The 27,998-nt window shown below is 35.9% G+C and overlaps 3 protein-coding genes across 3 annotated transcripts; all 3 read right to left on the bottom strand.

Moving 5' to 3' along the window:
- Positions 1-1,130: 1,130 nt before the first annotated feature.
- Positions 1,131-4,966, bottom strand: LOC113701620 (cytochrome P450 81Q32-like). The gene is made up of 2 exons (XM_027222368.2): positions 4,079-4,966; positions 1,131-1,855 (listed from the first exon to the last, which is right to left on the bottom strand). The coding sequence occupies exons 1-2, from the start codon at positions 4,964-4,966 to the stop codon at positions 1,235-1,237; spliced, it is 1,509 nt and encodes a 502-aa protein (XP_027078169.2). The 3' UTR covers positions 1,131-1,234.
- Positions 4,967-8,466: 3,500 nt separating this feature from the next.
- LOC140011107 (4-alpha-glucanotransferase, chloroplastic/amyloplastic-like) lies at positions 8,467-19,753 on the bottom strand. The gene is made up of 16 exons (XM_072059307.1): positions 19,140-19,753; positions 18,289-18,351; positions 16,413-16,501; positions 16,267-16,327; positions 14,680-14,758; positions 13,879-14,015; positions 13,611-13,769; positions 13,433-13,509; positions 12,149-12,288; positions 12,030-12,061; positions 11,869-11,943; positions 11,289-11,361; positions 11,113-11,201; positions 10,616-10,660; positions 10,233-10,385; positions 8,467-9,038 (listed from the first exon to the last, which is right to left on the bottom strand). Exons 1-16 carry the CDS (start codon positions 19,518-19,520, stop codon positions 8,934-8,936), a joined length of 1,758 nt encoding a protein of 585 aa, XP_071915408.1. The 5' UTR covers positions 19,521-19,753; the 3' UTR covers positions 8,467-8,933.
- Positions 19,754-24,076: 4,323 nt separating this feature from the next.
- On the bottom strand, positions 24,077-26,248 carry LOC113701370 (stress enhanced protein 2, chloroplastic). Its single transcript, XM_027221987.2, has 2 exons — positions 25,798-26,248; positions 24,077-24,983 (listed from the first exon to the last, which is right to left on the bottom strand). The coding sequence occupies exons 1-2, from the start codon at positions 26,152-26,154 to the stop codon at positions 24,711-24,713; spliced, it is 630 nt and encodes a 209-aa protein (XP_027077788.1). The 5' UTR covers positions 26,155-26,248; the 3' UTR covers positions 24,077-24,710.
- Between the last annotated feature and the right edge of the window lie 1,750 nt (positions 26,249-27,998).

Here is a 27,998-nt window from a genome sequence, read left to right as displayed (position 1 = left end):
TATTTGGAACTCTATAGACTTAGAAGCAACCAAAGTACCCCTAATGGTTAGAACCCTATTTCAAATTTTGCAGCAGAAATGTAATGCTATATTTCAACTTTTTGACCATGAAAACGCATGAATTGGATTTGGATATCTCACAAAAAATATAGGCCTACATCTTAGCTTTAAATAATTCAAGGATCATTTTAATCTAATACTTGTAGTTAAAGTTATAACTAAAATACTAGAAGGTGTCATAGTTATCAATTTTTTCTTCCTTGAACTTGATTGCATTTCATGAATATTATACACTTCATGTTCACTTGATATCACTTCAAAATCATCAAGGGCCATCCAAATATTTTGTCACTTCATTCTAATTGATGATTGAATAATTAAAACTTATAAAAACATGAAGTTTAAACCACTTAATTGCATAAAAATGTAACGTTTCTCACTTAAACCACAAATTTTCACTAGAAGCCTAATTATTTAGCTATTAAAATGAAGAAAACACACCAAAAACTAAATAGTAAAACATACTAAAATCATGCAACGTAAACAGTTATCCATTACTCAAGTGGCTGGCTTGCATTAACTCATCCTGATTGTGATAACCCTTGATAACCACAATGGAAATCCCGGTCGGGTCTATTATTCCTCGTGGTGGTTTGCTAAGTAGATTTATATTAATTGAATAATAAAAAGCTTTTAATTTTAGAAGTTTTTATTGGATTTATTCTTCTCACTTTTTAGTTATACATGCACTCGCAATTTCTATAGGATTAATTGCAATATGCACTCTTTAACTATATTCGAATCTCTATTTTGGTTTTTGAACTTTAATTTGGGATACTTTAGTCCCTGAAGTATACAACCCGTCTCACTTTAGTTCCTAAATTACGAAATTTGTCTTACTTTAGTTCTTAATTCCATCAACGATTTTAAATAAGTAGGACAAATTTTATATTTTAGGGACTATAGTGTCCCTTTTTAAAATTAAAGGACCAAAAGAAAAATGCAAGTATAATTGAAGAGTACAAAGTGGAACTAATCCATTTCCATATAACACAATCTTTTTATTTCTTTCATATTCTATATCGATCCATCTGCATTTTTTTTTAATTGGGACCAATCTTTATCCTTTGGTCATGCATTAACATACATATTATCTGCTACAACTAAAATAGTGTTACAAGTTAAAAAGTCAAAATAGACGTACGGCCACTTATTTCTATTTGAGCAAATGCCATCAAATCCCAGCAAGAAATTTGACCATGGATTCACGAGGCTTGCAAATTGCCTCCAACGGCGAGGCTTTAGACATTGTAATACCTGTACCTTCAGACAAGTCTACCAACTCATTGCTGATCCTCTCCCATTCAAAGCACTGAATTAATGATCCCAGAGTCAATCCCACCAGCCGATTGGCGAGGCCAGCGCCAGGACATTTCCTCCTACCAAGACCAAATGGTATGAACTTATGCTTGTATGCATCATTTTCCAAGCCTAAGAACCTTTCTGGCTTGAAACTCTCAGGGTCATCCCACAGCTGAGGATCCCTATGAATAGCCCAAGCATTTACAATCAATATAGTTGTAGAGGGTATGGTGTAGTTTCCAATGGTGCAATCACTTGATGATGCACGTGGAAGAAGAATCGGAGTGGCTGGAAGTAATCTTTGTGATTCATAGATGATGCTTTGGAGATAAGGCAGCTTAGGCAGATCTTCTTCTTCCACCAAACGATTTTGACCAATGTTTTTATCTAGCTCAGCTCTAGCCCTTTCCAGCTCTTTAGGATGGTTGAGCAGAAGAGACATAGTCCACTCTATTGTTGAAGATGAAGTCTCTGATCCAGCAGCCAGTAGAATCTTGGCACACCAGTATTAAAATCAAGTTAAGACTTTTGGAAAAGGAAAAAAAAATGCAATTTTACTTGTCAATATTTGGGGTCGAACTAAACTGATGCTCAATGTATCAGTGTTGCTTAATTGGTCAAGAGCTTGGACTGCATTAACTCATCCCAATTTTGGTAGCAATTAGTAGAAAGATTAGTGGCTAAATTCCACTTTGGAGCCTTACACTATGGATGCACTTCCACTTTTAGCCCTTAAATTTCATTTTTGGATAATTTACCCCATAAAATATGAAATTCATTCTACTTTAGTTCTTAAACTTCATATTTGGAAACCTTAAATCCATCTCACTTTACTCCTCAAACTTTGAGCATCACTTGCCTGCTATTCCATTAGTTTTGAAAATTTTGTTGGGTAGATCTTATACTCTAGGGGGCAAAGTATCTGAAAATGAAGCTAAAGGACTAAAGTGAATAAATTTCATATTTTAGGAAGTAAATTATTCAAAAAATGAAGTCTAAAGTTTAAACAGCATACGTCTATAATTTAAGAGTCTTAAGTAGAATTTAATCAAGAATAATTTGTTGAAGTATCCAGACTTGTAAGTTAGTTGGTAGTTTAGTTTTACATTGTCCTACAAGTAACAGCGAGAGTGTTTGAATAGCAATATTTTTTCTAAATATTATTTTACTTGTATCACAATTACAATTTCAATTAATTTTTTATTTTCTCAACAACCTTTTTATCTCACATACATCACATCATAAAAAGTATTATAATAATTATTCCAAGTCATATTTCATATAATCTCCTATCTAAATGAGGTAAAGATAGAAGGATTCAAGGCATGAGGTTGGTGACAAGTGAGACTACTCTAAGTATTGCCGTGATGAAGTGCACTAAGAAAATTGATAAATGGTAAATCATAACACCAGATTTTAATAATAGTAAGTATTTTCTCACCTTTTTTTTAAACATTTTTTTTAAAAATAGTGTTGTATTTTTGTAATATATCTATGTGTGTACATCAACAAGTATAAGATATTTATTACATTTCTTTTTTATGAAATATTTGAAGGAACACCAAAAATTTGGATATTCAAGAAAAGGTTTTGCCTACCTATGCACTATGCAGTTCATTTATAAGAGAAAATGATGTGCCACTTACATGCTTCTTTTTCACATTTTCATTTTGAGTTTATTCCACTATGCGCTTTTTAAAGTTTTGATCAATGATACGCTTAGTACATTCCAAATGGTTCTCAATTTGGCTAAATCGTTGCTGATACGAGCAAAAGCAGCAGAAATCCATGAAAGGAACCATCATGCTTCAGCTTGAAATGCAATTTCATCTTAAAACGCTAATTATAACTATTAAAATCTAAGAGATTATACAGATCAATACTCTTTAACATTAGGGATCAACATTATAAAGTCACATTAGGGATTATATAGATCAATATTCTTAAACATTAGGGATCAAAAATTTTCACAATCACATTTGTTTGATCCAAATAATAACCTATTTAATATATATAGGCCAAATATTGGGGATCATAAATATTCAAATCTAAGCGATTACATAGATCAATACTCTTAAGCATTAGGGATCAAAATTATAAACTCAAAATTTTTTACTAGCGCCTATTTGATTTTAACCGTTAACTATTGTAGTTTTCCACTAATTGTGCTAAATTCGAAGAAAATCAAAAATTTTGACAATCATATTTGTTTGACCTAAATAATAAGAACCTGTTTAACATATAGCCCAAACATTAGGGATCAAAATTATATTTCTCCCTTCTGTTAATTTATTTCATTTGATAAATATCACTATATTAGGGAAAGGATTGAGTTAGGTGATAAGGTAAGAGAAATTATAAGTAAGAGGTTCTGGGTTTAAAATCTCTCACTTATCAAAAAAATTAAAAAAGAAAAAAGGTACCACTATATCATCATCAGGGCGTATTCAAACACAAAAAATTTCAAGCAGCATATCATGCAAATTAAAACTTTAAAGTGAAAGGTGATATAAACATTGAAGAGTGCATGATAAATAAGGATAAAAGTAGTATATAGCTGCTCAAACTTAGGATTGTTGAGTGGTGGAAAGGACTGTGTCACAATCCTATGTAAATGTGATTTTTCATGATCATTTCCAAATTTGGGTTTGAATCTTTCTTTTTTAGAAAGTGCATGGAGTGACATTAAGCACTGATCTGTATTAAATCTACGTACCAGTACAAAACCTTTGATGATATCATCCGAAAAGAATTCAGGTTCCAATTCTTGCATGGACTGCAATACTTCCATAATCGTCCTCCTTCCATCCCCAGTTGGCGAAGTTCGCTGTTCGTCTAGCAGACGTTGCAAGAACTCATCAGATTTTTTCTGAAATGCAATCATTCTCTTCTCCAGATTCTGATAACCAAACCATCTCAGAATTGGAAAATAATCCACTGGACTCAAAATCGCCAGCTCAAACATTTCCCGAACAATGTCCCGAAATTGCAAAGCCTCCTTGTTGTCTTCCACTTCATATCCATAATACCGCTTTCCGGAAAACATTGTCATTATATTGTTAATGGTCATCTCCATCATCTGGGATCGTATCTCCACTCTTGCAAAATTCTGGGATGATTTTTTGTATAGATTTTTCACTAGTAACTTGGTTTCATCCTGTCGATTTGCCGAAAACATGTTAAGGCGAGTTCCTGAGAAGAGTTCCATAGTAGAGATCCTTCGAAGTCTTTTCCAGAGAGGACCATAGGGGGCAGTAGCTATAGTGGTACCGTCGTAGTTGAGGTACTTCGAACCAAGTCCAGAAGGCCTGTTCGCGAAAACAATGCCATTTTTGGTTAAGCATTCTTCGACAATAGCAGGTGAAGATGTTATAACCGCAAGTTGATTACCAAACCTTAGGGAAAATATTGGACCATATTTATCAGAAAGGTGCTTAAAGGTTTTGTGCAGTGGTGGTTTTAGCAAATGAAGATGGCCTAAGATTGGCAAGGAAGGAGGGCTTGGTGGCAGAGATTTTTTCTGCCTTTTTTTGTGTAAAAGGAGCAGTGGAAGAATTAAGGTTAAGAACAATAAGGAAATGTTGCTCAACAAATTTTGTTCCATGGCTCTCTTTTTCTTGTTAGAGGAGCTTTTCTTCGTGTAGCTAGGTTTATGTGCATTCTCTTTCACACTTTTCCATCTTATATAGAGTTGGAACACACAGGGATTTAATAGAGAGTTGATTTCAAATCAAGCTCATTTATGTTCAACTTGAGTCGAGCTGGTAAGTTAATTTACATGAGCCAAACTCGGAATTAAAGTCAAACTAATTTACCAAACTTGGACCATATTTTGTAAAATACACCTAACAAAGCAAAATATATGCTAGTCACTAGACGTCGTTTTTGTGTGCTATGGAATAGCAATGAATGAATTAAAAGCAAATTTGGTGGGACGAACGGACTCCACAAAGTTTCATAACAACTGGAGTTAACTTATTTCACCTCCTCCTGCACAATTTAATAACAAAATTAACTGATTTTGCCTCCTCTTTAACAATTTCATTACAAAACGCCTAAAAAACTCAAAAAAAATTTTAAAAATTAAACCATTAGATCAATTACTCATATCTAATAATATGTCTAGTAAAATATTAAAGTACATATACTAAAATAGTGTTGCAACTATACACTTGTTGTCCTTAAAAAGAGTGGAATAGAAATTGGCCCAGAAATTGAGTGGGTAGAGAATCCAAAGCCACAAATTATGATGCTCGTTGAAAACTCAATCTAGGCACCTTGTATTTTAGAAAATTTTTTTTATAGATAAGCTAAAAATTATTCCAAAGTAACAAAATGTAAGTTATAATCAGTACAATAAAGCTAATAGACGGGGTGGTATTAGTCAAATAAACAAAGAGACCTGCAGATTGTATTCTAGCAAATGCGATATCATATCCCAGCAAGAACTTTAATCATGGCTTGGCAAGGGCGCTGCAGATTGCCTCTGATGTAGGGCTGGGCAGCTCGGTCAAAAACTTGACTCGAACCTGGGTTGATCGAGTTCAAGTGACTCGATAAGTCGAGTTCGAGTATCCAAAAGCAATACTCGAAAGTTTGTCGAGCCTTATCGTTTTAAATTTTAATTCTTTAATATATTATTATTATAAAATTACCCTTATACCCAAAAGAATGGTTAAATTTACAAAATGTTTCAAGTCGTATAAAATTTTTTAAAGGGTAATAATATCTTTTCGTTCAAAAATTGTCAAGAAAATGAAATTTTCTAACTCGAACTCGATAAGGCTCTCAATGATCAAATCCATGTGAGTCGAGCTCGAGATCTGTAAGCAATGTATCGAAGTCGAACTTGATTTCCAATAATACTACTCGCTTGAGATCGAGCTCGAGTTCAAGTTCGAGCATCCTTTTTGCTTGTCAAGTCGAGCTCGAGTATGACGATACTCGAGTTCGATTCGATTTGATTACATCCCTACTCTAATGGTAAGACTTTAGGCACACTGAGACCTGTACCAACTATTGAGTCGTTCTCTCTGCCATAGTCGAGATCGATTCGATTTGATTACATCCCTGCTCTAATGGCAAGGCTTTAGGCATACTGAGCCCTCTACCAACTATTGAGTCGTTCTCTCCCAAATAGTTTTAGAGGGCATTTTGTAGTTTTCCAATGGTGCAATCACTTGATGATTCTCGTGGAAAGAGGAGTGGACCAGCTGGATATAATCTTTGCGATTCATAAATGATGCTTTGTAGGTAAGGCAGGTTCGGAAGATCTTGATCTTCTATTAAAAGGTTTTGACCAATGGTTTCATCTAGCTCAGCTCTAGCCTTTTGCAACTCTTGAGGGTGGTTAAGAAGAAGAGACATAGCCCACTCTATTGTCCGTGGCCGCAGCCAAGAAATTTTGAGCACAATGGCAATCAAGCAAGTTACTACCTCCGTTCTAATTATTTAGTCATATTTTAAAAATCCAATTTTTTAAAAATAGTGACTTGATTGTGATGTTTGTGTTTCTCTTTTCAATTTTATCCTCACAAATTCAAAATTTAAATTTGAATAATAACATGCATATGATTAGAAATAAGGGTTATATTAGAAAAAGATACTAAAAAGTGTTTTGACTTTTTTAACATAACAAATATTTTGAAACATCCTAAAATGGAAAGTATGACACTTTCAATGGGACGGGGGAGTAAATTTGATGAACTCAAATTGCATTTTGATTTTTTGATTTCCATAGATCATATTTTCAAGAATGAAGAATGTGTGTGTACATTTTGCTACCTTTGGAAGTAAAAAAAAAAATTAGTATATGACCTTTTGCTCATTTTGTAGCAAAATTTTTATTGCAGACCGGAACTAAACACTAAGTTGCATGCTATGAAAGTGAGTCCAACATGAATCCCACCAGTGAGGCCCGTCGTAATCTATATGAAATAATCTATTGGTCGACGACAGAATCTTTCTGAGAGTCTCCAACACCCAGCTCAACTGATAAGGGTCATGATTGGCAAACGAGAGTTTTTTTTTGTCAAGTTTTTCTCTTATAAGTTTAATTTTTTAACAACTTTACTACAGTAATCTTAAAATACTTTTCAAAATTTTTAAAATTCACGCCTTAAAATACTCATAAATACAAAAAAAAAAAAAACATCATTCTTTTTATTCTTCTTCTTCATCACCTATCTCAACCTACCATTGTGCCGCCAACTACCTTTTAGTTTCTCTCTTCCTCTCCTCTCTCTTCCTCTCCTCCTTCCTCCCTCCCTTCCCTCCTCCCCTCTCCTCTCACCCCCTCCCCACTCTCACCTCTCTCCCTCCCCTCACCACCCAAGGGGAGGGAAAAGGTGGAAGGTGAGAGTGAGGAGAGGAGCAGAGGAGAGGGGACGAGGAGAAAGAAGGAATGAAGAGGAGGAGGAGAGCCTCACAAGTTCAATTTGGTGCAATTTGAGGGTAAAATAATCATTTACATTATGATCCAAAATATTTGCCTATTTACAGTACTTACAAACCAACTGCAACTTATTTACATCTGACTTCAATTTGTTTATACCTGACTCCGATTTATCGACCGCCAACTTTTATTAATTTTTTTTCTTTCTAAACTAATTTACGCCGAACTTCAATTGATTTACAGTACTCGGGACAAACTTGTGCAGAACACAAATTGTGGGGCTCTGAATTCAGAAAATCAAGTGATTGTTACCCTGTCAGGCAGCCAATCAAGCATTACCACTCATCACGATTGGTGCAATTGTGATCGACTCTTATCCGTTCACTCATCAATTTATCGATTTACATCTGAAGGAGTTAAAAATCTTAGTTACTCTTAATTTCTCGACCCAATTACATCTCACTACAACCATAGTTTTAAACTTTCACTCAAGCTCGAATAAATAATTTACTTTCCCAATTCTTTGTCCTTTGCAAGGTCTCTTCTCTTGGGTGGCTCTAGGGAGGCACCTCATTCTAAGACGATGAACCGTATCCCTGAAACAGCTAAACCAAATAAAGTCCCAAAATCTACCACTTAATAGTTTGCAAGTTTTCCACGCAAAGGCATTCTATTAGGAAAATGAAAATGAAAGGCTGTAGACTCTCATGTGTATCAAACCATGGAATTTGATCTTTTATTCATATCTCAGTACGTTTATTATGCATCATACCACCGACAGAGCCAGTTTAAATTACAACTGTAGTAGCCTTTTGCTCGTGCTGTTCTGAAATCCATACGATGATTATAATACATTCTGAAATCCATGGAGCCTGATAGTTGATTGAGGATAAGCTATAACCACGTGTGTTACTGCTACACGTACCTATGATCTGTTTCTCCTGGTTTGCCTTTTCCTCCAGGCAAGCAAGGAGTGTGAAGTAGACGGTCTTGCACGGCAGCATGTTTTGGGCCAATTCCTCCTATTCCTAGCATCAAAGAAGTAGAGTCGTCTGGAAGAAATAGGGAGCTTTGAAGAGGGATGACTTCGCTGCACCAGCCAAATGCAAGATGGTTTCATAAAACAGATATGAACATTTGTAACGGAGAGTTGCATTGCAGATATGCAAACCAATCATCACAACCGCCCGTATGTTGCAATCATTCCTCTCAATCTCTCTGCCTCACCGTTCAACTCATCAAAACCCATCGAACTGGGTAACCTCCAACTCCAATTTCCAAACTGCAATAGGGGGAGGGACAAAGAACATTATTATTAACATAGGCCATCTTTCAAACTGAAATTATCTGGTCCTGATGCTCCAAAAACTCCATTATTTTGAACCATCTTCACACAATTATTCTCCAATTTAAAAGACAGGCAGTCTGAAGTAGTAAAATTAGGTTGAATCATGTCAATTTCATGTCATCCAATGCAAATGCTAATGAAAATGATCCACACTATGGGTCCGTTTGTTTCGGGTGAAAATGTTTTCCAGGAAAATATTTTCCTAATTTCCCGTGTTTGGTTGCACAAAAGTTACTGAAAACATTTTCCTATGTAAAATATTTTCACTCATCTTATGGAAAACAACTTCCCTTCCAAACTTACTGAAGTTGTTTTCCGAAATGCATGCATCCCGCCTGTAGTATGTTCCAAACTTACTGAAAACATCTTATAGTATGTTCTTTTTTTTTTTTAAGTGTAAACAGGAGGATTCGAACCCAAGACTTCTTCCTTACACTCCTTCCCCCGTACCACCCAACCCAACCCAACCCTCCCCCTAGTATATTCAAAATTAAAAAAAAAAACCTCATCCTATTCATCCTATGCTAGTAATTAATTATGTATAATAGGGACATTCTTTTCTAGAGAAACTTTCAGCAGTGAGAGTGCAAGATATATGTCACAATAAGCATTGCATGTGATTGATATTTGACACTAAATGGCCAGCAATTTGTTTATTGCTTAAGGAGATATTTTTTATTCATATATACATTTCTCCAAGATTTTTTAAAGTTAAACAATGAGATAAATTTTCTTATTTTGCATGGGAAGAAGTATGTAGTTATAATGTGTAGAAAGTAAAGATAGAGATAAAAGTGAAAATATTTCAAAAGTTAAACAAACACCAGAAAAATGAAGTAAGAAAATATTTTCAATAAGCTAACCAAACACCTGAAAATGATCAAAGGGAAATGATTTTCATGGAAAATTACTTCCACGGAAAATATTTTCCCAAGGAAAACATTTTACTTCCAACCAAACAGACCCTATATGACTCCAAAAATAAAGCTACTGCAGTGCAGCATATCCCGCCAAAAAGAAAACTTCAAATGGAAGATGCATAATGAGGATTTTCAGCATAATAGTTATTCCACAAGGATACAGAGCCAAATAATTATTCCATTCATCTATTTGCAGCTTAATCTTTACCTGAGTTGCCGGAATATTCATCCTAGCTGAACTTCCCAATCCAAGGATGTCCTGCATTGGTATTATTGCAGTCCGAGCGACCGAAGAAAGTGCAGCCCGGATCAGTGCCCAAGAAATTTCATTTTGGTCAATACTTCCAAGATACTTTATAACCTGTATCGGCAATTTTCCAAATATAATAACAGGAATTTTTCCAAATATAATAACAGGAATGCATGCTAGAAGGAATCATATTCTTTTCGGGAAAAAGTACCATATAATAGTTCACAAGCATCCTTTCCTCTCTCTTTTTTTTTTTCTGGGGATTGGGAATTGACAGGATACACATTGAAGTGTAGCTAAAATTTTTCAGAAATTAAACATTGTAGAAATTCTACACTCACATTGCCTCTCTCCCACTGCGGCAATACATCCCACCATCCTCGGATCTGAAACACATAATAAACTGTCAGGGGCTGCTTTTGGTCTGAACTGCTTAGCAATTATGAAAGGGCTGGTCTTGAAACTATAAACAAGTACTATACCATATAAATAAGAAAGGAAAGCATTTTGGCACATTTTCAAAACATTTTTCACACAAGAGTAGTAAACTGAAAGAAGTGAGAGGAATAAATCTTCTACTGACAGAAGACACACTATCTTGATTATTTTTCTGACTCGACAAAAGGTGGTCCAGCTTTGTACAACCATTGCATTTTACTGGCTATATTTTGGTGGCAAAATTGTGATTCGTTTTATTAATCCTGTAAAGGGTCTTTGCCTTCGATTTGAACAGCACGGCTCATATCCTCTCCTGATATGATCCTCATGAAGAAAAAATAAATTGATTTAATAAGAAAATCATTAGTTACAACTTCGTAGACAAAGATAGAGATATTACAGTGTCATTATCATGAGTTCCAGTGTACACAACTTGATTGTGCTCATGCTTGTGAGGCAGATGAGGGTTCTTTGCATCACTTCCAAACCCTACACAGGAACCAAGAGAAAATGTTTTTCAGAGCCATTGACGTTCACTATGAGTACAACAAGAGAAAGTGAAAATTGACTGAATACCAAACTGAAGCACAGCCATTCCTGGTGCATCTATTGATTTTCTTAGCTGAACCACATCATCAGTTATCACTCCCTGTCATTTTGCCTTTAAAGGGTTAGTTTTGGCAAGTATAAGCTTCAGGAAAATTATAAGTAGGATGAGGTTCATTTACAGGATTAAGAAGCAAAACATACAAGATGCAGAGAAATTAAAGCCATAGTCTTGAAACATAACTGAGAACACTCTTAGCCAAGAAATTATAAAGCAAATGAAGCAGTACAAACCAAGGACGATAGTTAGCTATAGTAACCCATTCATGTAGTCAAGGCAATAGGCACGAGTCATGTCAACTCAGATCTCCTTATAACGAAAGCATAAGACTTGAGCATTATATAGAAAACAAAAAGGCTAAAGATGAATGGTGTGCAGCATAAACTTCCATCCAGCTCTCAGATATAAATTCTCCTCACCAATGCGTGCTGATTGCATACAATGTCAATGACACCACAACCTTGTAAGTAATAATCAAAATTCTGACTACGGTTGCAGCTAAAATTGAAAGGGACGTGTCCGAGGAACCAATTTTTTTCCCATACATACCAAGTCTTCTGCTATGATATTGATCTTTCCAACAGCTCTGAATATGGCATCAAACAAAGGTTTTCCAGGTCCTACCTACCAGCAATTAAAAAACAATCACAGTGACTACTTTTAATAGTTCAGAAAATGTAAAACCAAAAATACTGATAAAAAGATCTGACCTTCCATCTTCCTACCATTGCAACTTTTGCTTCTGCATAAGTGGCATGACACAAAATATTGGTAGTTCAATAAGATATTCAGACAATCCAGAAATTCAGCAAACTGAAAATGGCCTCACCAGAAGGAACAGCCCAAAAGCCAGCAAATCCTCTAAAGTGATCAATCCGAAATTCATCAAACAGATTTTGAGCCCGTCTAATGCGGCGTATCCACCAAGAAAATCCATCCTTCTCCATGGCTTTCCAATCATATAGGGGGCTTTACAGACAGAGCTCATAGTTAATAATCAAGTCAAATATATGATCTACAAGACTAGAGATCATTGGTTTTCTCCAAATTCTATACATGCTCTCAAGCCATATTTGAATGAAAGCTACTGCCTAATGTTTATATTTTGTCAATTAAAGATAGTCCAAAATCAACAAAGAATGTCAAAGAGAGATTTAGAGTAGAACCACCACCAAAACCACTAAGAGAAGGGAACTACCTCTATTGCTTTATAACTTCAATAGGTGCAGATCTTATTGTTTCATAAGGCTAAATTCTAAAACAGGTAAACTAATTTCTCTCTCTTCGAGAACCTGCTAAAACACACTGGCTAAGCATATAAGCAGTAAAGCACTCTCTCGTCATACAACAAGGTCCCTCCATGGTATTTAAAATAGCAACGCATTTCAGATCCAAGAAAACTAAGGCATTCTAACATGTTTCTCACTGCAATCAGTGGATATATGTTTCCACATCTAAATCAAGTAAAAGGTGTATGGTAAGACTAAATTCCTTCAGCAAAAGTATCTAAATTTTACGTGCACTAATTGGTAAAGAACTTGTAAGGAAAGGCCACCAAAACCTTCTATAAGAATCATCCCCTACAGCACAGACTGCAAACAAACCATAGCTGGATACTATCATTTTTTTTAGCGGTGTCACCAAAATATTTTTCTTTGACACTTTTCATCATTATTACTTCCATCCATAGAAGAACAATAGATACTAAGGGCCTTTTTTAAAATTAACCTTACTATCAAACGGTGTAGAAGCTTTTACACGAGTCTGAAGCAAGAATCACAGATGCACTGCTAAATCTGCATGTGCATCTCTGACAAGCATTACATTCCCGACTAGCCAGCTGCAAATGCTAAATACTTATTTCTGATAAATACCAAACACTAAAGCACTTGAAAATGTTCGAGAATGATGATCACTTGACTAATGTAGGAGTAGAATAATTAAGCAAATAGTAAATGATCAATCTTAGATGAATTAGTTATTGAAAATTATTAGTAAGCATGGTCTTAGTGTTCAAATATAATGCATAATAACATTATACTCCCTGAAAAGCATTAATATGAAAGGCAGATATCTTTACATCCTTGCACACTAGTTATGGAATCAATAGTACCTCTCCCAAAGTTGACCGGTTTCACTAAAAGCATCAGGTGGAACACCACTTACTAGGACAGGAAAACCACTCCTATTCTGTCATAGCATGTATAGGAAGTTAGAGGAAGTTGAATAGCCTTTAGAACCTTGTCAAAATAATTTCGAAGATCAAAATATTTTATCAAATAATGACTAACCAGCAAAAACTGTTTCTTATTTGCCCAAACATCTGCACTATGATAACCAACATAAATTGGCATGTCTCCCATTATACTAATTCCTTTCTTGTGAGCATAATCATGAATTTTTTGCCACTGCCTCTGGAATAAAAACTGTTGAGCGACAAATATGTCAATCTGTGCAAGAAAGTGAATATTAATCGTCACAAGGTAGTTGAGAATCAAGTCTTGACAACTAAAAGAAGCATAAGGCAGGAAAGCACTGGAAAGTTAAGATGGACCATACAAAATCCTTCCTAGTTTGATAAATCTCTTCCAATGCTGCAAGATGGCGATTTTTCAGTGGTTCAGGCCAATCATACCAGCTAAAAGTATTTAAAGAATCATCAATAGCAGCAAAATATGCAGCATCTTCAAGCCAACCTGTTAAGTGAGGACCATAATTACCAAAAGCTTGCGAGTATTGCATAACTGTTTGTTAAGTGTACGGCTAATATTGGTATTTGCATGTCCAAATGGAATAAAAGGAGCGTCTCTCTCGTTGCAAAATTGTATCTCATGAATAGATAAAGTAAACTGAAGGAACATTCCAAAATGTCCTAAGGCAAAAGCAGCTAAGACCGAAAACTTACAGCATTGATTGGCTTAGATTATGCAGAATAGGAAACTCTCTGTGCTTAAGGTCAGGCAACATGTTAAAATTATGACACATTCAACCATTTTGTTTCAGTGTATAAAGCACTACTACAAAAATCAGTTCCACCAATCAACTAAATAAAACACTACACAACTGACCAAACCAAAACATACCTATGGGTTTGTCTTGTACGGGGACACAAGGAAAAGAAAAGTTATACCTCGAAGTACTTAAAATCAATGTCATCCTGACCAGAAGCCTGGCAGATGTACTGCATTAGGAAAAGGGGGAAATCATAATCCCCACTGTCTTCCATAACTCGTACTTGTCACTACCATTGCCAACAAAAGTCTAAACTAGAGTGCAAACTAGAGTAAGAGCATCAGAGATATCACAAAGTTGCTTCTCAGCTTGATACAAAAATGATTCACAAAGGGATATGCCACTTACTTGCAACATCTTGATCCTTCCGAAAACGCTCAAGCTGACTTTTGAGCTCACCACCACTCATAATAAGCCTCTTTGCAGCCTAAGTACATATGTGGAGAAAAGTCCCCATGTAAGTAAAATATAGTTCTGGTTTGCGGAATGTATAAATGATAAATAAATCCCACAGCGAAAATACACAGACACATAAGGAAAAAAATGAGTCAGTAGAAAAATATAGCACAAAAACATTTGTTGCACCTTAAAGTTGCCAATTGTTCCATGAGCCAAGGTTTAGCATAAAACAAATACAGAAAAAGTTTTACACTAAGAATCTGAAAGAACACAGAACCCAAAAACTGCTTAGCATGGTTTCTTGTGCGTCTCCTATCTGTATCCATTTTCTTTTGACTTCGTTTTCCCGTGCTTCATATAACTTTTAACCAAGTACAATTAGTTCAACATGCCAAAAAGTTAGAGAATAAAGTTGAAGCAGGTTAGCATGAGCTTCTTTTGACAGAGTGTTTCCATTCGTACAAATACACTTTATGCTATCCTATTCAAACTGAAAGTCCTTTAGTTACAGCTTTCTAGCCGCTTTGGGGAGAGGGGGGGGGGGTTTCCGAGCCTTAACTACTTAAGTACCAAAGGCTGCTTTCAACTGGTTTCATAAGGGGGCTTTTCACTACAAGCTATCAGCACTCAGCGCTGTCTTAGATTGAAGGTCAGCTTATCTTATTGCCATTCAATCTGTAAGGTGGGTTTCCGCTGAGAACGGAATAATGTTCGTGTCCAAAGGTGAACAAAGCCCTAGCCTCTAGAGTTTGCTGCTTTAGCCAGGCCAGAGGGGCATATACTGCTCGCCTAATCAGAAAGCAAGTAAAAAAAGGGTATATGAGAACAAAGACTCTGAAATTATCAGATTGGTTCGGAATTAGTATAGTACAAAGAAGAGTTAAATGCAAAATTGCACAGTGCTGGAACTGAACTTTACTTACTAATTCTGGGTTTCAATTGTGATCCATAAGCATAATTTGCATTACCAAATAGCGATTGGTTTTCATGGTCCATAAAACCTTGCTACTTGTGAATAAAAGTTTCTTGTCCTGAAGAACCATAAAAGGCAGAGCACCAGGGATAACGCCTAAATAATCTTTCAGTCTATACACAACTGCACACCACTATTTCTAGATTCAGCCTCATCTTCTGAAAGTTATTTGATGTTAAAATGGAATACAACTCACTTTAAGGGGGATACATACCATTTAGGTTTCCATTTTCTTAGTTATTTTGTTTCCTGAATACTTTTTCTGAATCAACTCTAGCTGCGAGATAGAGAAGACAAACCAAGCTCTGTAGTAATCGTTTGAGCAAGTACACAGCCGTCAAATGGCTTTACACCATATTTTGAGTAAGAAAAAGTTAGGCCCCATCAAAGTGCAAACCTGAGGCCTTCTTTGAAAAAGGAATATAAAGTAAGCCCAAACATTTCCTCCATTTTCAACAGTAATGTTCAATTTAGGTTTCATAAACATACCCTTAAAGTCACTCAAGAGCCAATAACTCATGCCAAACCATGGAATCTAGCAGAAAAGATGTGGGAACTTTTACCTTTTCTATCAATGGATCCTTTATCTTAGCAACAGTTGAGAAATTCACATGGTCTATATCTCTGCATGAACAAAGAAAAAGAGGGGAAATTCCAACCTTTGAGAAATAAATCAAGATGACCAGAACAATACTTTAAGAATCCTCACAGTGGTTTAGGAAGCTCATCCTTCGACAAAAGACCATCTTCCACAAGTTCATCAAGAGAGATTAAAAGGGTGTTGCCACAATTTGCATCCTAAAAATGATGATTAACAAGGTTACCGTCAGCACAACAAAAATAAACAGCAAATAATTAGCTTTTCCCCTCCATGCTTAAGAAAAAATTGCTACACAATAACTAACAGGGATTATCATTAGGGGTGCTACTCGCGAGTACGTCGGTACTCAGCTCAAAGAATACTTAACTCGATAAAAATTGAGCTCGAGCATGACCTCGAGTTCAAGTAGCTTGATTAAGAAATCAAGTCAAGCTCGAGCTACTAGCGAGCCTTATCAAGCTTCATACATATCAATTATATATATATATATATATATGTAAAATTATTTGTAAATCCTTCTTAAAGCTACCCCATGTATACCACATCCCACCCTTCTCTCTCACTTTGCTTTCGTTAATTTCCAGCCACCACCACCCCCAAATCCCCTCATCTCTCTTTCCCTCTGCTTACTAACTCTCTTGCCCCCGATCTCTGCATCTCGTGCTCTTAATTACCTCTTCTTCATCACTCCCTTGCCCTCATCTCTTGTCATCGTTGCTTTAGAGAGAACATAGGCAACAATGAACCTTCTTGTGCGTCTTTTGGGTTCCTATGAATCTGAATATGCAGTTGAATTTTTTAACGTTTTGGAATTTCTTAACTTTTTTTTGGCTGTGAAAACTTTTTTTTTAAGATTTAAGACATGAAATTCCTGGGTTTGTGACTTGCTCAACTTGAGCTTGAGCTCGAGCTTGAGTATGCCGCAAGTCAAGCTCAAGTTGCAAAATTTAAAACTTGACGAGCTCAAGCTCGATCATAGCTATTAGTGGTCGAGTTTGAGCTCGAGTATGGTAAAACTCGAGCTTGACTAGACTCAATTACACCACTAATTGTTGTAAGGGAGCTCAGAAAGAAAATGGACATGGAGTCATGATGTGTTTTATGATGTGAGTGTACATGATAAAACAGAAAAGCATATACAGGTACTATTAGATTTCTAATATCTGGGTGCCACAGGATTTACAGGTACTATTAGATTTCTATTATCTGTATTTTCATTTTTGAAAATTGTATGAGGACAAAATTTTGGTTTACAAAAGGTCTTTCACTCATTTCTGATGATCTGGACTCTTGAGAACATAGGCAACAATGAACCTTCTTGTGCGTCTTTTGGGTTCCTATGAATCTGAATATGCAGTTGAATTTTTTAAGGTTTTGGAATTTCTTGACGTTTTTTTTGGCTGTGAAAACTTTTTTTTAAGATTTAAGACATGAAATTCCTGGGTTTGTGACTTGCTCAACTTGAGCTTGAGCTCGAGCTTGAGTATGCCGCAAGTCAAGCTCAAGTTGCAAAATTTAAAACTTGATGAGCTCAAGCTCGATCATAGCTATTAGTGGTCGAGTTTGAGCTCGAGTATGGTAAAACTCGAGCTTGACTAGACTCAATTACACCACTAATTGTCGTAAGGGAGCTCAGAAAGAAAATGGACATGGTGTCAATGATGTGTTTTATGATGTGAGTGTACATGATAAAACAGAAAAGCATATACATGAATCCCTTAGTCCTGAACTCAAAGCAGATGAGAGATTAAGGGATGCATTCCAGAAAACAAAAGTTCTATCCTTCTCTGGAACGAATTAAATTTTATTTCACTTTCCCAGACAGGAAAAAGAAGAAAGACATCTAGAAAATCTGCCTTTTCACATTACAATTTAGAACTTTATGCTGATTAAATTTCCCAAATTAGATCTTCTCCTTATTTACTGCTCGTCCTAATATTTGCTTCTTCATAGAAATTGGGAAAAAAACTGAGATTACAATCACCTGGCCAGAATAGGGTGAGCCTTCTTCATTGGCTCTCCTTCCTGGTGGAACTAGAGGAAGAACCTGCAACCACACATGTAAGGTAACACCTCAAACCACTCATCAACTGAAGTCACAAAATTGAGTTGAGGAATCTAAAGTTATATACAAAAGAGTGTACTAAATCTTCTAGCAAACTGCTATGGCATACTCTTTCATATCGCTTTAGGTATTGGGACCGAAAAGGATGTGAACTAGAAGTAAAAAGCTTTCTAGACTATAAGCTACTAGAATGAAAATTACTAGAGATAGCACTCCAAAAACATTGCTTTCTCTGATATTTCTTAACAAATTTGTCACTTTCCTGAGTAATTGAATATATTAGTTCATTTCATACCTTAAAAAACTTAACAAAGTTTAGACATGGTCAACCTTACCTTGAAAATATATACTATATACACATGTATTGTAAAAGTCAAAACTTTATCAGCCTATTTTCATGATTGACTGCCTCCAGTTCCAACATATCTAAATTTCCGATGGAAATGCTCGAAAATGAGCGTCATGGTATGATCAAACGCTCAAACATATCTTGGAAAATTCCATACCTGCGTTTTACAACCACTACTTTTTCTTTTAATCCAAACACTCATATAACATTGATCTGAAAAAAGTGCTACAGTAAAAATAAAAATTTATTAAAAAAAAAACTACCCACAGAAACAGCAAAAGAAAAAAAAATACCCACAGAAACAGCAATCCAAACAGAGCCTCAACTTCTCCCAATTGACGACTCCCAGCACTGAATTTTTCTCAGGAAAAAGCTTCAATAACCAGTATGACTTAAAATGGTAAACTTGTAGAGAATATACCTGCCAAACGGAGCAGCCGGCAAGATGAAGCCAATCGAGGAAGCGAAAGGCCCGAGGACCAAGATCACCGATTCCATAAGGTCCAGGAAACGACGTCGGATGGAGGAGCACACCTGCTCTTCTACGGCTACTAGAATCAGAAGCCTCCTTCGGATGCCAGTCCGCGTAGTCAGGCGGCAAGTCCTCACCGACGACGACCGCACCGCCGCGGCCGTTCTGGAAATACACTGCAGTAAGACACTTTTTCCGGCTAGTCAAGTTCGGAGTCAATTTGGCGGTAAATGGAAATACGGCGACGGCGTTGGCGGTGGCCGGCGGTGAGAACTGAGGTGGAGGAAAAAGAGTCGGTATCTGTAAAAGAGAAGACATCTGAATTACCATTCCAACTCCGAAACTAGGAAAAAGCTTCCATAGGGATTCGATGTATTTAAACTTCTGAATCTTTATTTTATTTTATTTATTGAAATTATGTTTGTAGGATTTATAATTTTTTTTCCCTGAAAATTGCGTTTTTAAAATGGAAGCTCAGAGTAGAGTGGAGTGGAGTGGGAGGAGTGTTGGCAGGGAGCAGAGAACACGTTAATACACGTGGAAAATGGAAGAAAAGTTATTACTAAGGCGCCGTTTGAATTGAAGGAAGGGAAGGCAAAGCAAAGGAAAGGATATCAATGGAAAAAAAAAAAGGAAATGAGAGTAGAAGAAAGTGATTTCTGTCCATTTTGTTTGAATTATTAAGTATGCAAGGAAAAAAATACTGAATTTTTATTTGGATTGAAAAAGGAAAAGAAAGAAAAGGAAAATTGTGGCAGCCCCACCTTCCCCTAAGGCGAACCAGAGGGGTTAGCGGACTGCCTGCCCAACTCTCGCCAGGACTAACGGTGCAGTTTAGAGCGATCTATTGCGTTCCGGAACTTATAACGCGCGTAAACGAGTCAAAATGGCAAAATAACCCAAAATAAAAAAAAATGAAATCCGGAGTCGGTCATGAATAGTAACTGACCCGTCAGAATCCAACCAAATAGCAAGCAAACATTCACATCTTGAACTTGAACAATTACAATCCAAAGTGACATACAAAAGTTCTCAAAAGTTAATATATACACGGTTTGCCAACTTGAAAGTAAAAACGGCCCTAAAGATACATTTAGGGTTTCACTTCATATACAAAACAAAAGAAATATACATCTAGTTCATTCGACAACCATCTATCAAGATTCATTCCAAAAAGAGTCATATTCCTGTAAGGAAAACAAAAGGAACGGTGTGAGCTAATTGCCCAATGAGATACTATCACTTACGCACCCAAGTGCATATAAGCATCAAGCTTTCATTCAATATAGTAAAAATAAGCAAAGGCACACGTCAAATATGATGATAAAAGGATACGGATGACTCTCAAGAGCCCTTTCCTCGTTTGCATTTCTTGATCGGACGTCATTGACTCTCCGTCAATGTTCAAAAGTACCAACCGTAGACTCCACTTTACTTCCACTCCTTCCACCTAACATACCCCTACCGGGCCCGAAATCCAAACACGTGCACTTTGGTATTACTCGAGTAAACTTGAATCGAGAGTCTCTCATACTACAAGATTCCAAAACATTTCCCCAAGGCACATCAATTGGCACGACCAAGCCCTCGCCGGCTCGATTCAATCAACTACCAATGGGGTTGAGCTCATTGATAACAATTGTACTCGTTGGATACTTGTCCAAACGACACCAAGTCATGTATTTTCATTTCAAGTAACACTTCGTGTAACATTTCAATCACATGATAGCAAGGATATAAGGCACATAGTGAGAGTGATAAAGTACACTTTCACTTCAAGCAATTAACATTCAAAGCACCAAGTTCAAGTATCAAAGCCATATATTAACATACAAGTGAGTAGTACACTCACCAAGCTCGCAAATGTGGTTTCATGCACTTCCGTCAAAAGAACGTTGTGCACCACGATCACGCCCTAAAACATGCAAACAAATACAATGAGACTCGATAACGAGTCATAAACCAAGGCCAAACATGACCCAATAGGATTCCATAAGCATATACAAACATTAAAGGAAACCAAAAAATTCGGAAATGCAATTAGCTTTGGCCCTGAAAAAAAACAGTTTTTGTCTTCGTTTTGCGGTAATGGCACCAATTTCACTACGATTATCGTATGAAGGTGTAAGACCCACCGATTCGAAGCTAAAAGACAGGGCTACAACATCACAGAAGGTCACTTAACCCAGTTTTGAGTGCAAACAGGTCAAAAAGCAAGATACTACATCAAAACCGTAAAAACAGATTCCCAAAACGCATTCTAGCGGAAACATCATAATTCAGGCTCTACAAGTCCAAATCCAGAAATTCCAAAACCAACTGAAAGCTAAGAAATAGGGCTAAATTTCATCAGAAGGCCTTAACAACCAATTCGGAAGCAATTCCAGCCAAAACAACCAATTACAGGCGCAATTCTTACATTCAGGTAAAACCAGAACAGCAATAGTAATTTTGACTTTTCTCATTCTACACTACTCCGATTGACCTGAAATTTTGTAGACACCTCTAAAATGTCATTCCCTACAACTTTCATGTTTTAAACCAAGGCCAATTCGGCCTCTAACTAGGAGCTAAAAATTCGGGCAGAATGCTCCCACAAGAACCCTAATTTTCTGAAATTTCTTCCAAACTAGAAATTAGTTGCAATTAATCACTTTTTCCACCTCCTAGAGTCATTATATACCATTGCCAATCATCATAGATAGCCACACAATCATGCTTATATTAAAACAGAAAAATCCCCAAAAATAATAAAACTTCATCACTTCAACCAAAAATCAAGAAATAATCCATAAACTTGCATCCCATACTACCACTAAGCATGATTTAAGCATCAATTAAGGGAGGAGGGTGGTTCTTCACAACTCACCTTAAAAACAAGAGAGAGAGAGCAATTGGTCACCTTAACTTTCCAAATAACTTCACACAACAACTCACCAACACTTCCTTAAGTGGTTTTATGGAGCAAAATCAAGGTTGGATGGTTGGTTTTGATGATTTGGAGCAAGCTTGAAGAGTTTTCTTCCTTGTGCTTAGAGTAAGAGAGAGAGAAAGAGAGGGCCGGCCACCATGGAGGATTTTTTTGATGATTTTTGGTCATTTTTGGTTTATTTAAGTCAAATGGTAAGACCATGAATAGTGGTCTTAAGGTATGAAGCAATCACATGGTGACACTTGTCACCTTTTATTAAATACCTACCTAACTTGTCTCTCTCATATCAATCCAAATTGCAACCTCTACTTATCTCTTAACACCCGGTAAATTAATTCCAGTATCCAAAACTTAACCTAGTTGGCCGAATTTTTTCAACTTTTCGCACTAGTGGGTCCCACGTCCGGTATACGCTCTTAATTTCTCAAAACCTATTCAATACTAGAAAAAGCATCTAAAAATTATATCTGCTCCTTAAAATTATCTAGAAATTTTCCTAAGCACGAAAATGCAGAAAACAAGACATGAAAGATTCTAAAACCTAGGAAATGGAAAATTACGGGTTCTCACAAAAATATCAAGTGTTAATTATTGAAAGGAAAGGAAAAAGTGATCTTTTAAAAAAATTTTAAGTTATTTCAATTGATTTAGTTTCATTTCCCTTTCTACCTATTTTTGGATGGAAGTTATAACTCAATAAAATAACTCGACCCATTTCCTCCCTATTCTTTCCTTTCCTTTCTCAAAAAAAAATCCAAATAATAAAAACCAAATCCTTCCAATACCTCTACTTTCTTTTCCCTCCCATTCCATCAATGCAAACAGTGCCTAAAGACAAGTTGCTAAATTACCATCTAAACTTGGCCCTTCTTTAGATTAGAGTTTTTCGTAGAAAAATTTTTATATTTTTTATGAATACATTTTATAATTGTCATTTTTATCTCACGTTAATCAAATCACTATAGTACATTTTCTTACAAAAAAAAACTCACAAAAATAGCAATTCAAACGGGTTCTTGATTTTTACTAAATTCCATAATGGAAAAAATGCAAAATTTTGTTATTCAATTTTACTATATTAAATCCAATTCCAAATTTGTTTTCTACTTAATTTGAACAAAAAGCAAAGAAGAAAGTGAACTTGTTTTTCACTTGACTTGTTGTTGTGTAAAATTATAATGTTTTTGTTTTAATTGCGCGCGAGACAGTTATAATTTATATAGGCTCGCATTATTATCAAATCTCAAGTTTTATTATTGTCACCATAAATTTTACTACTAATATGATAGCAAAACTGCCATAAAACAAGTCAAATCAACTACCATCACAATTCACAAATTGACTGGAGAGAGATAATCTTGTCATTTTCTTACTATTGTATCGAAATATCAATCACAATTCACAAATTACCTATGAATTTTGTAAACGATTTTCTTTCCCCCTCAATGATTATATTTGACCTGATTGCTGATTGTTGCAGGGAAACGAACAAAAAAGGTGGAATTTTTCTTACTTCAATAATTAATATTACAGGCTTTTTGTTTGGCAACTTCTTTCTTACTTCCCCCCACGTTTTCATATTTTTCTTGAAAATGTTACACGTTTATAGTATAAATAAATCTTATATACACTGGCGGTGTATACACAATCACGGTTGGATAAACGATACACATGCAAAATTTGAGTTTTAAATTTAAATTTGAATTATGTGTCATACATTTAATAATGAAAGTATATATACTGTCAGTGTATAGAAGATTAATCCTTATAGTATATACTTTCCAAAGAAACTTGAGGATTTTTATCCAGCCAATGTTACATTTGTCAAAAAAGTCATGTTAAAGACATAATGATCTATTTTTAGCCGAAATTTTATCATGTTTTTTATGCTTCATAACCCTTTTCAATTCACTGATTTAGTCAATATATGTACCTGAAATTGATTGCATATCTATGGAAACAATAGATTTAGTAAGAATTTCATTCACATTCTCAGTGCAAAAACATCAAAACCATCTCTAGTGCAAATTACCAAGAAGTTGTATTTGCCAATCATGATTTGCCAATTAGTATAACCAAAGGTTCTATCAAGCATCTTGTTTTTCTGCATCACACATGGAAATTGACCAAATACTGTTGGAAATAGGAACCTTCAAGGCTTCAACTCCTTGAGCTCTTCAGCCAAATAAGAGATAATCAAGAAGCTCTTCAGACTGACTACAGACTTGTTGAATTCTTACAGCTTAACCTTATTAAAGTCCTGGATCCTATCAGTTAATCATAGATAATATGATTAATGAACCATGATCCCTCCGGACAAAGATGAGTTGATCACACACACACACATACATATATATACATATGTACATGTATAGATGCTTGCCTAATCCTTCTCTCTGTATTAACTATGCTTTACACAGCCATGATCACTAATTTACAATCTTCTTTGAGTATAACGAGTTGTCATTTAGACCATTTCTAATTTTCTGTAGACTGCAAAATGGAAGATTCAGACTGCAGAAACCAAAGTTGCTGCACATTGCTTCTGAGTGCTGATAGATGATGACTAAATCTTCCTGCTGTATTTCTCAGACGTCATCAGACCAATCGTCGAAATCATTATTATCATAAAACAAGCTATCGATGATTTGATCGATCAGTGATTCGATAAACGTGTTGCAACTGACTGTAAAGATTCGACCTACTCTATTGCGAGCACTGGAAAACCAGGCGAAAACTGCAGCACAAGTTACAGCTGCCACACAAAACCCTGCAGTTCCTGCAATGCCTTGTAAATCCATCTTTCTGAATATGGAATTGCCTGTCACTACCTCTGTGCCAACCGTGGCTGCAAACACAACCTGGAAGATAGAGAAGGGATGAAACTAATACTTCAGACTATGAGGAATGAATCAAGAAATTTTACAGATGATTTATGTGATAAATTTTGTGAGCGAGTTAAAAGTGATTTTAGGCCTGCTCATGCATATTCAAATAAATAACAAATGAAGAAATGATATTAGCCAGTCATGTTGCCAAGTGTATTTATAAACATAAACCATATTAGATTTGATGAACAAATGACAATCTACGTTTACTGGAGTCAAAATCCACCTTTTTCTGTTATCAAGTGATCACCTCAATCAGCATATAAAACTGCAACTCATCAATCATCACTGCAACCAAATTGCTTCCACTTACATGAAAAGTCCTCTGTTCTTTTTCATCTTTGAGTGCATTATTTTATCTTGTCTCCTCTTTCTATAAGGTAAGATCATGCCATAGAACAATTTTCGATCCGAGACATTAACAATTTTCGATACCAATAAATAGCACGAGAAAGTGTAGACACTAAAATAATAAATGACTAATATTCACTACTGTTAAACTATGGGATTTTCCACTTTCTTAAACTCTCTCCAATTCTCAATCCCCACAGCACAAAATTTAAACAGGAAGATGATCTCTCCTCCATGAATTTGATTCTACTATTGTGTGACAATTTATGAGAAACTCTTCCCCAGCCATACTAAGTGTTCGCTTGAGTCATATTTCCAAAACAAAAAATGAACAGTTTTGCACCATTTATCTATCTCAATAGCATAGACAATGAGAGAAAAAGAGACAAAGGCATTTATGATCTTAGTACCATGAAGCAGAAAAGTCGAATTTTACCATGGCAAGACGACCAGAGATGATCTCAAAGTCATGACTCTTCTTCGAGCTCTCAATATACTCAGACAAAGTAGCAAAAAACCGAGACATCTGATCATCTTCCCCATTCACACCCTTAGTTTTCATCACCCCAACACGATCAGACCCATAAGTCCTCAGAGTACAGAGTCTTGGCTGCAACACAATCTTAGCACTGCTACTACTAGTACTACTACCACCATTTTCTCCACTGGTTTGTGTAACCTCAGCAGGAACTCTAGCCTTCTGAACCTGCAAATTCAACCCCAGGTTACTACTCTTCTCCACAACCGGATTCTGGGACTTCAACTCACAAAAAACCGGCCTAGCCAAGGCCATTTTCTTGGAACAAGAAAATAGAATCTGGGTTGATTCAGAAGTGAATGTTCTCCCCCTTCTTTTTTTTCGGGTCTACAAGGAATCTCTAGCTATCCCAGGCTTGGTGGTCACTGTAGAGTCCACGTCGATGGAAAAGTTGGCGCATGGGAGGTGTGGATTTGTGATTGGTGGGGGGTCTTGCCTCTTGTTTGTTGTCTTTATGGGAGATACGTGGAAGAATAATTGGTCGTAGGAGTTGCTGTCGATGGAACTTTTGAGAAGATTGATGATCCATGTTAAACAAGTTAATAATAATAATGGTGGTTGAATTAAATCATCAGGAAAGTGATGTCCAGATAATCCCACTCACATTGGTGAAACTCTCACATGGGAAGAATTTTAACTTTTGATAATTGATTTTAGTTTTTTTTTTTAATTTTCCATCCATCTAATTTTTTAACTCTAATTGAATGGCTATTGGAGTTCTTTTAAAAAAAAAAAAAAAAAAATTTGTTGGTACATAAAATTGAACAGAAAAATGAAATGTGATTTATTCGACTTGACAGGAAGAGTTGATGCACCGAGAAGATAGAAATGATCATTCACATTTAGAAAAAGGGAAAGTGATATTTGCACTCTTAAATTAGACTCTCTAACGTTAATTTACTAAATAAAATGTCACTAAGGAGTGTCAAGGCTATTTTTATATATATATAATATAAAAAAATCCCATATCTACGGTACTATCCAAACACATTCAAAAATTGCATTTAAAAGCGGAAGATTGGTCGGTTAGCTGTTGGCCCATATGCAAAAGATGTTTCAAAAAGGGGTCCAGCCCACACCTACTGATCAAAAGTGTCTTCTTGATTTGAAAAAGAAGAGAGCTTCAGCCCCATTTTTGGCATTGCTGGATACGGTAAGCCTGCGATTGAAGACTGAAGAACTAGAGGACATCTGGTGTTGGGGTTTATGTGCTCGTAGATTAAGCAACAATGTACTTGAAGAACTGCCCCTGCTCAGAAGGCCCACAATGCAATATAGAACTAGCCACAGGTGTTGGTCCCAATCAATGCACTCGTCACCATTAGATAAGTTCTTACTCAAAAACTATTTTTTTTTTTTCGGACACGATAAATTCTATTTTATACGAATGAATCCAAAGGGATCAATGGAAAATCCGGAGAGGATTAAACCGTCACCGGATCACCTACTTATACTCTATACTAAGAGAAAAGGGTAGATCCAAGGAGGTTAATGGGAACTCGAGGGGGACTGAACCGCCACCAGATCAGACGGGTGTCTTTGCACTCGCTGGTAAATTTTTAGAAAATCCTGAACAAGAATGCAGGTCAAGGGAGTTTTAAAACTCTCCCTCGTGGCCAACTACTCTATGATTAGTTGACGACTCAAAATCTATTATACTTGAGAGAATTCGATCATACACGTTTTATGTTAGGTGCAATTGTGTACTAGCTAGTATTGTTGTACTTAGTTTGTGATTTGGTATTATACTTGCATTAAATAATTGTACAAGTGAAATTTGGTTTGTTTTTATTGGTGTAACCCATATGTTCTAAAAAGTACAACAGTTTATGTACGTGTAAATCAAACTTTTCTCTGGATGTCCATAGTTAATAGCTTCTTCATTTAGAACTTTTTAAAGGAAAAAAGAAGTGAATAAAGGCAGCTTGCTAGAGATGAACAGGACTGCAGCTGACAATCTCGAGAATCCATGCATGATCAAACTGATTACTATCTATTAAAGTTTTTTTTTTAACAAGAGAACTTATAGCGGCTATCCGAGAGTATACACTAGATAAATTTTATCTTGTGTAATAGTCCGCTAATCACACGAAAGAATA

This window comes from Coffea arabica, chromosome 7e (assembly GCF_036785885.1).
Source record: "Coffea arabica cultivar ET-39 chromosome 7e, Coffea Arabica ET-39 HiFi, whole genome shotgun sequence".
Lineage (NCBI taxonomy): Eukaryota > Viridiplantae > Streptophyta > Magnoliopsida > Gentianales > Rubiaceae > Coffea > Coffea arabica.
Note: the sequence above shows the minus strand (reverse complement) of the source record. Positions and strands in the feature narration are given on the sequence as shown.

Bases quoted from the DNA above. Each gene is read 5' to 3' on its own strand.
- LOC113701620 (XM_027222368.2), bottom strand. From the start codon at position 4,966: ATGGAACAAAATTTGTTGAGCAACATTTCCTTATTGTTCTTAACCTTA. The intron at 1,856-4,078 runs GTACGTAGATTT...TGGTGTGCCAAG, and splicing joins TCATCAAAGGTTTTGTACTG to ATTCTACTGGCTGCTGGATC.
- LOC140011107 (XM_072059307.1), bottom strand. From the start codon at position 19,520: ATGGTAATTCAGATGTCTTCTCTTTTACAGATACCGACTCTTTTTCCT. The intron at 11,362-11,868 runs GTATGTATGGGA...GCAAAATGACAG, and splicing joins ATATCATAGCAGAAGACTTG to GGAGTGATAACTGATGATGT. The intron at 11,202-11,288 runs GTATTCAGTCAA...GTTCCTGTGTAG, and splicing joins AATGGCTGTGCTTCAGTTTG to GGTTTGGAAGTGATGCAAAG.
- LOC113701370 (XM_027221987.2), bottom strand. From the start codon at position 26,154: ATGGCCTTGGCTAGGCCGGTTTTTTGTGAGTTGAAGTCCCAGAATCCG. The intron at 24,984-25,797 runs GTAAAATTCGAC...TCTATCTTCCAG, and splicing joins TCTCTGGTCGTCTTGCCATG to GTTGTGTTTGCAGCCACGGT.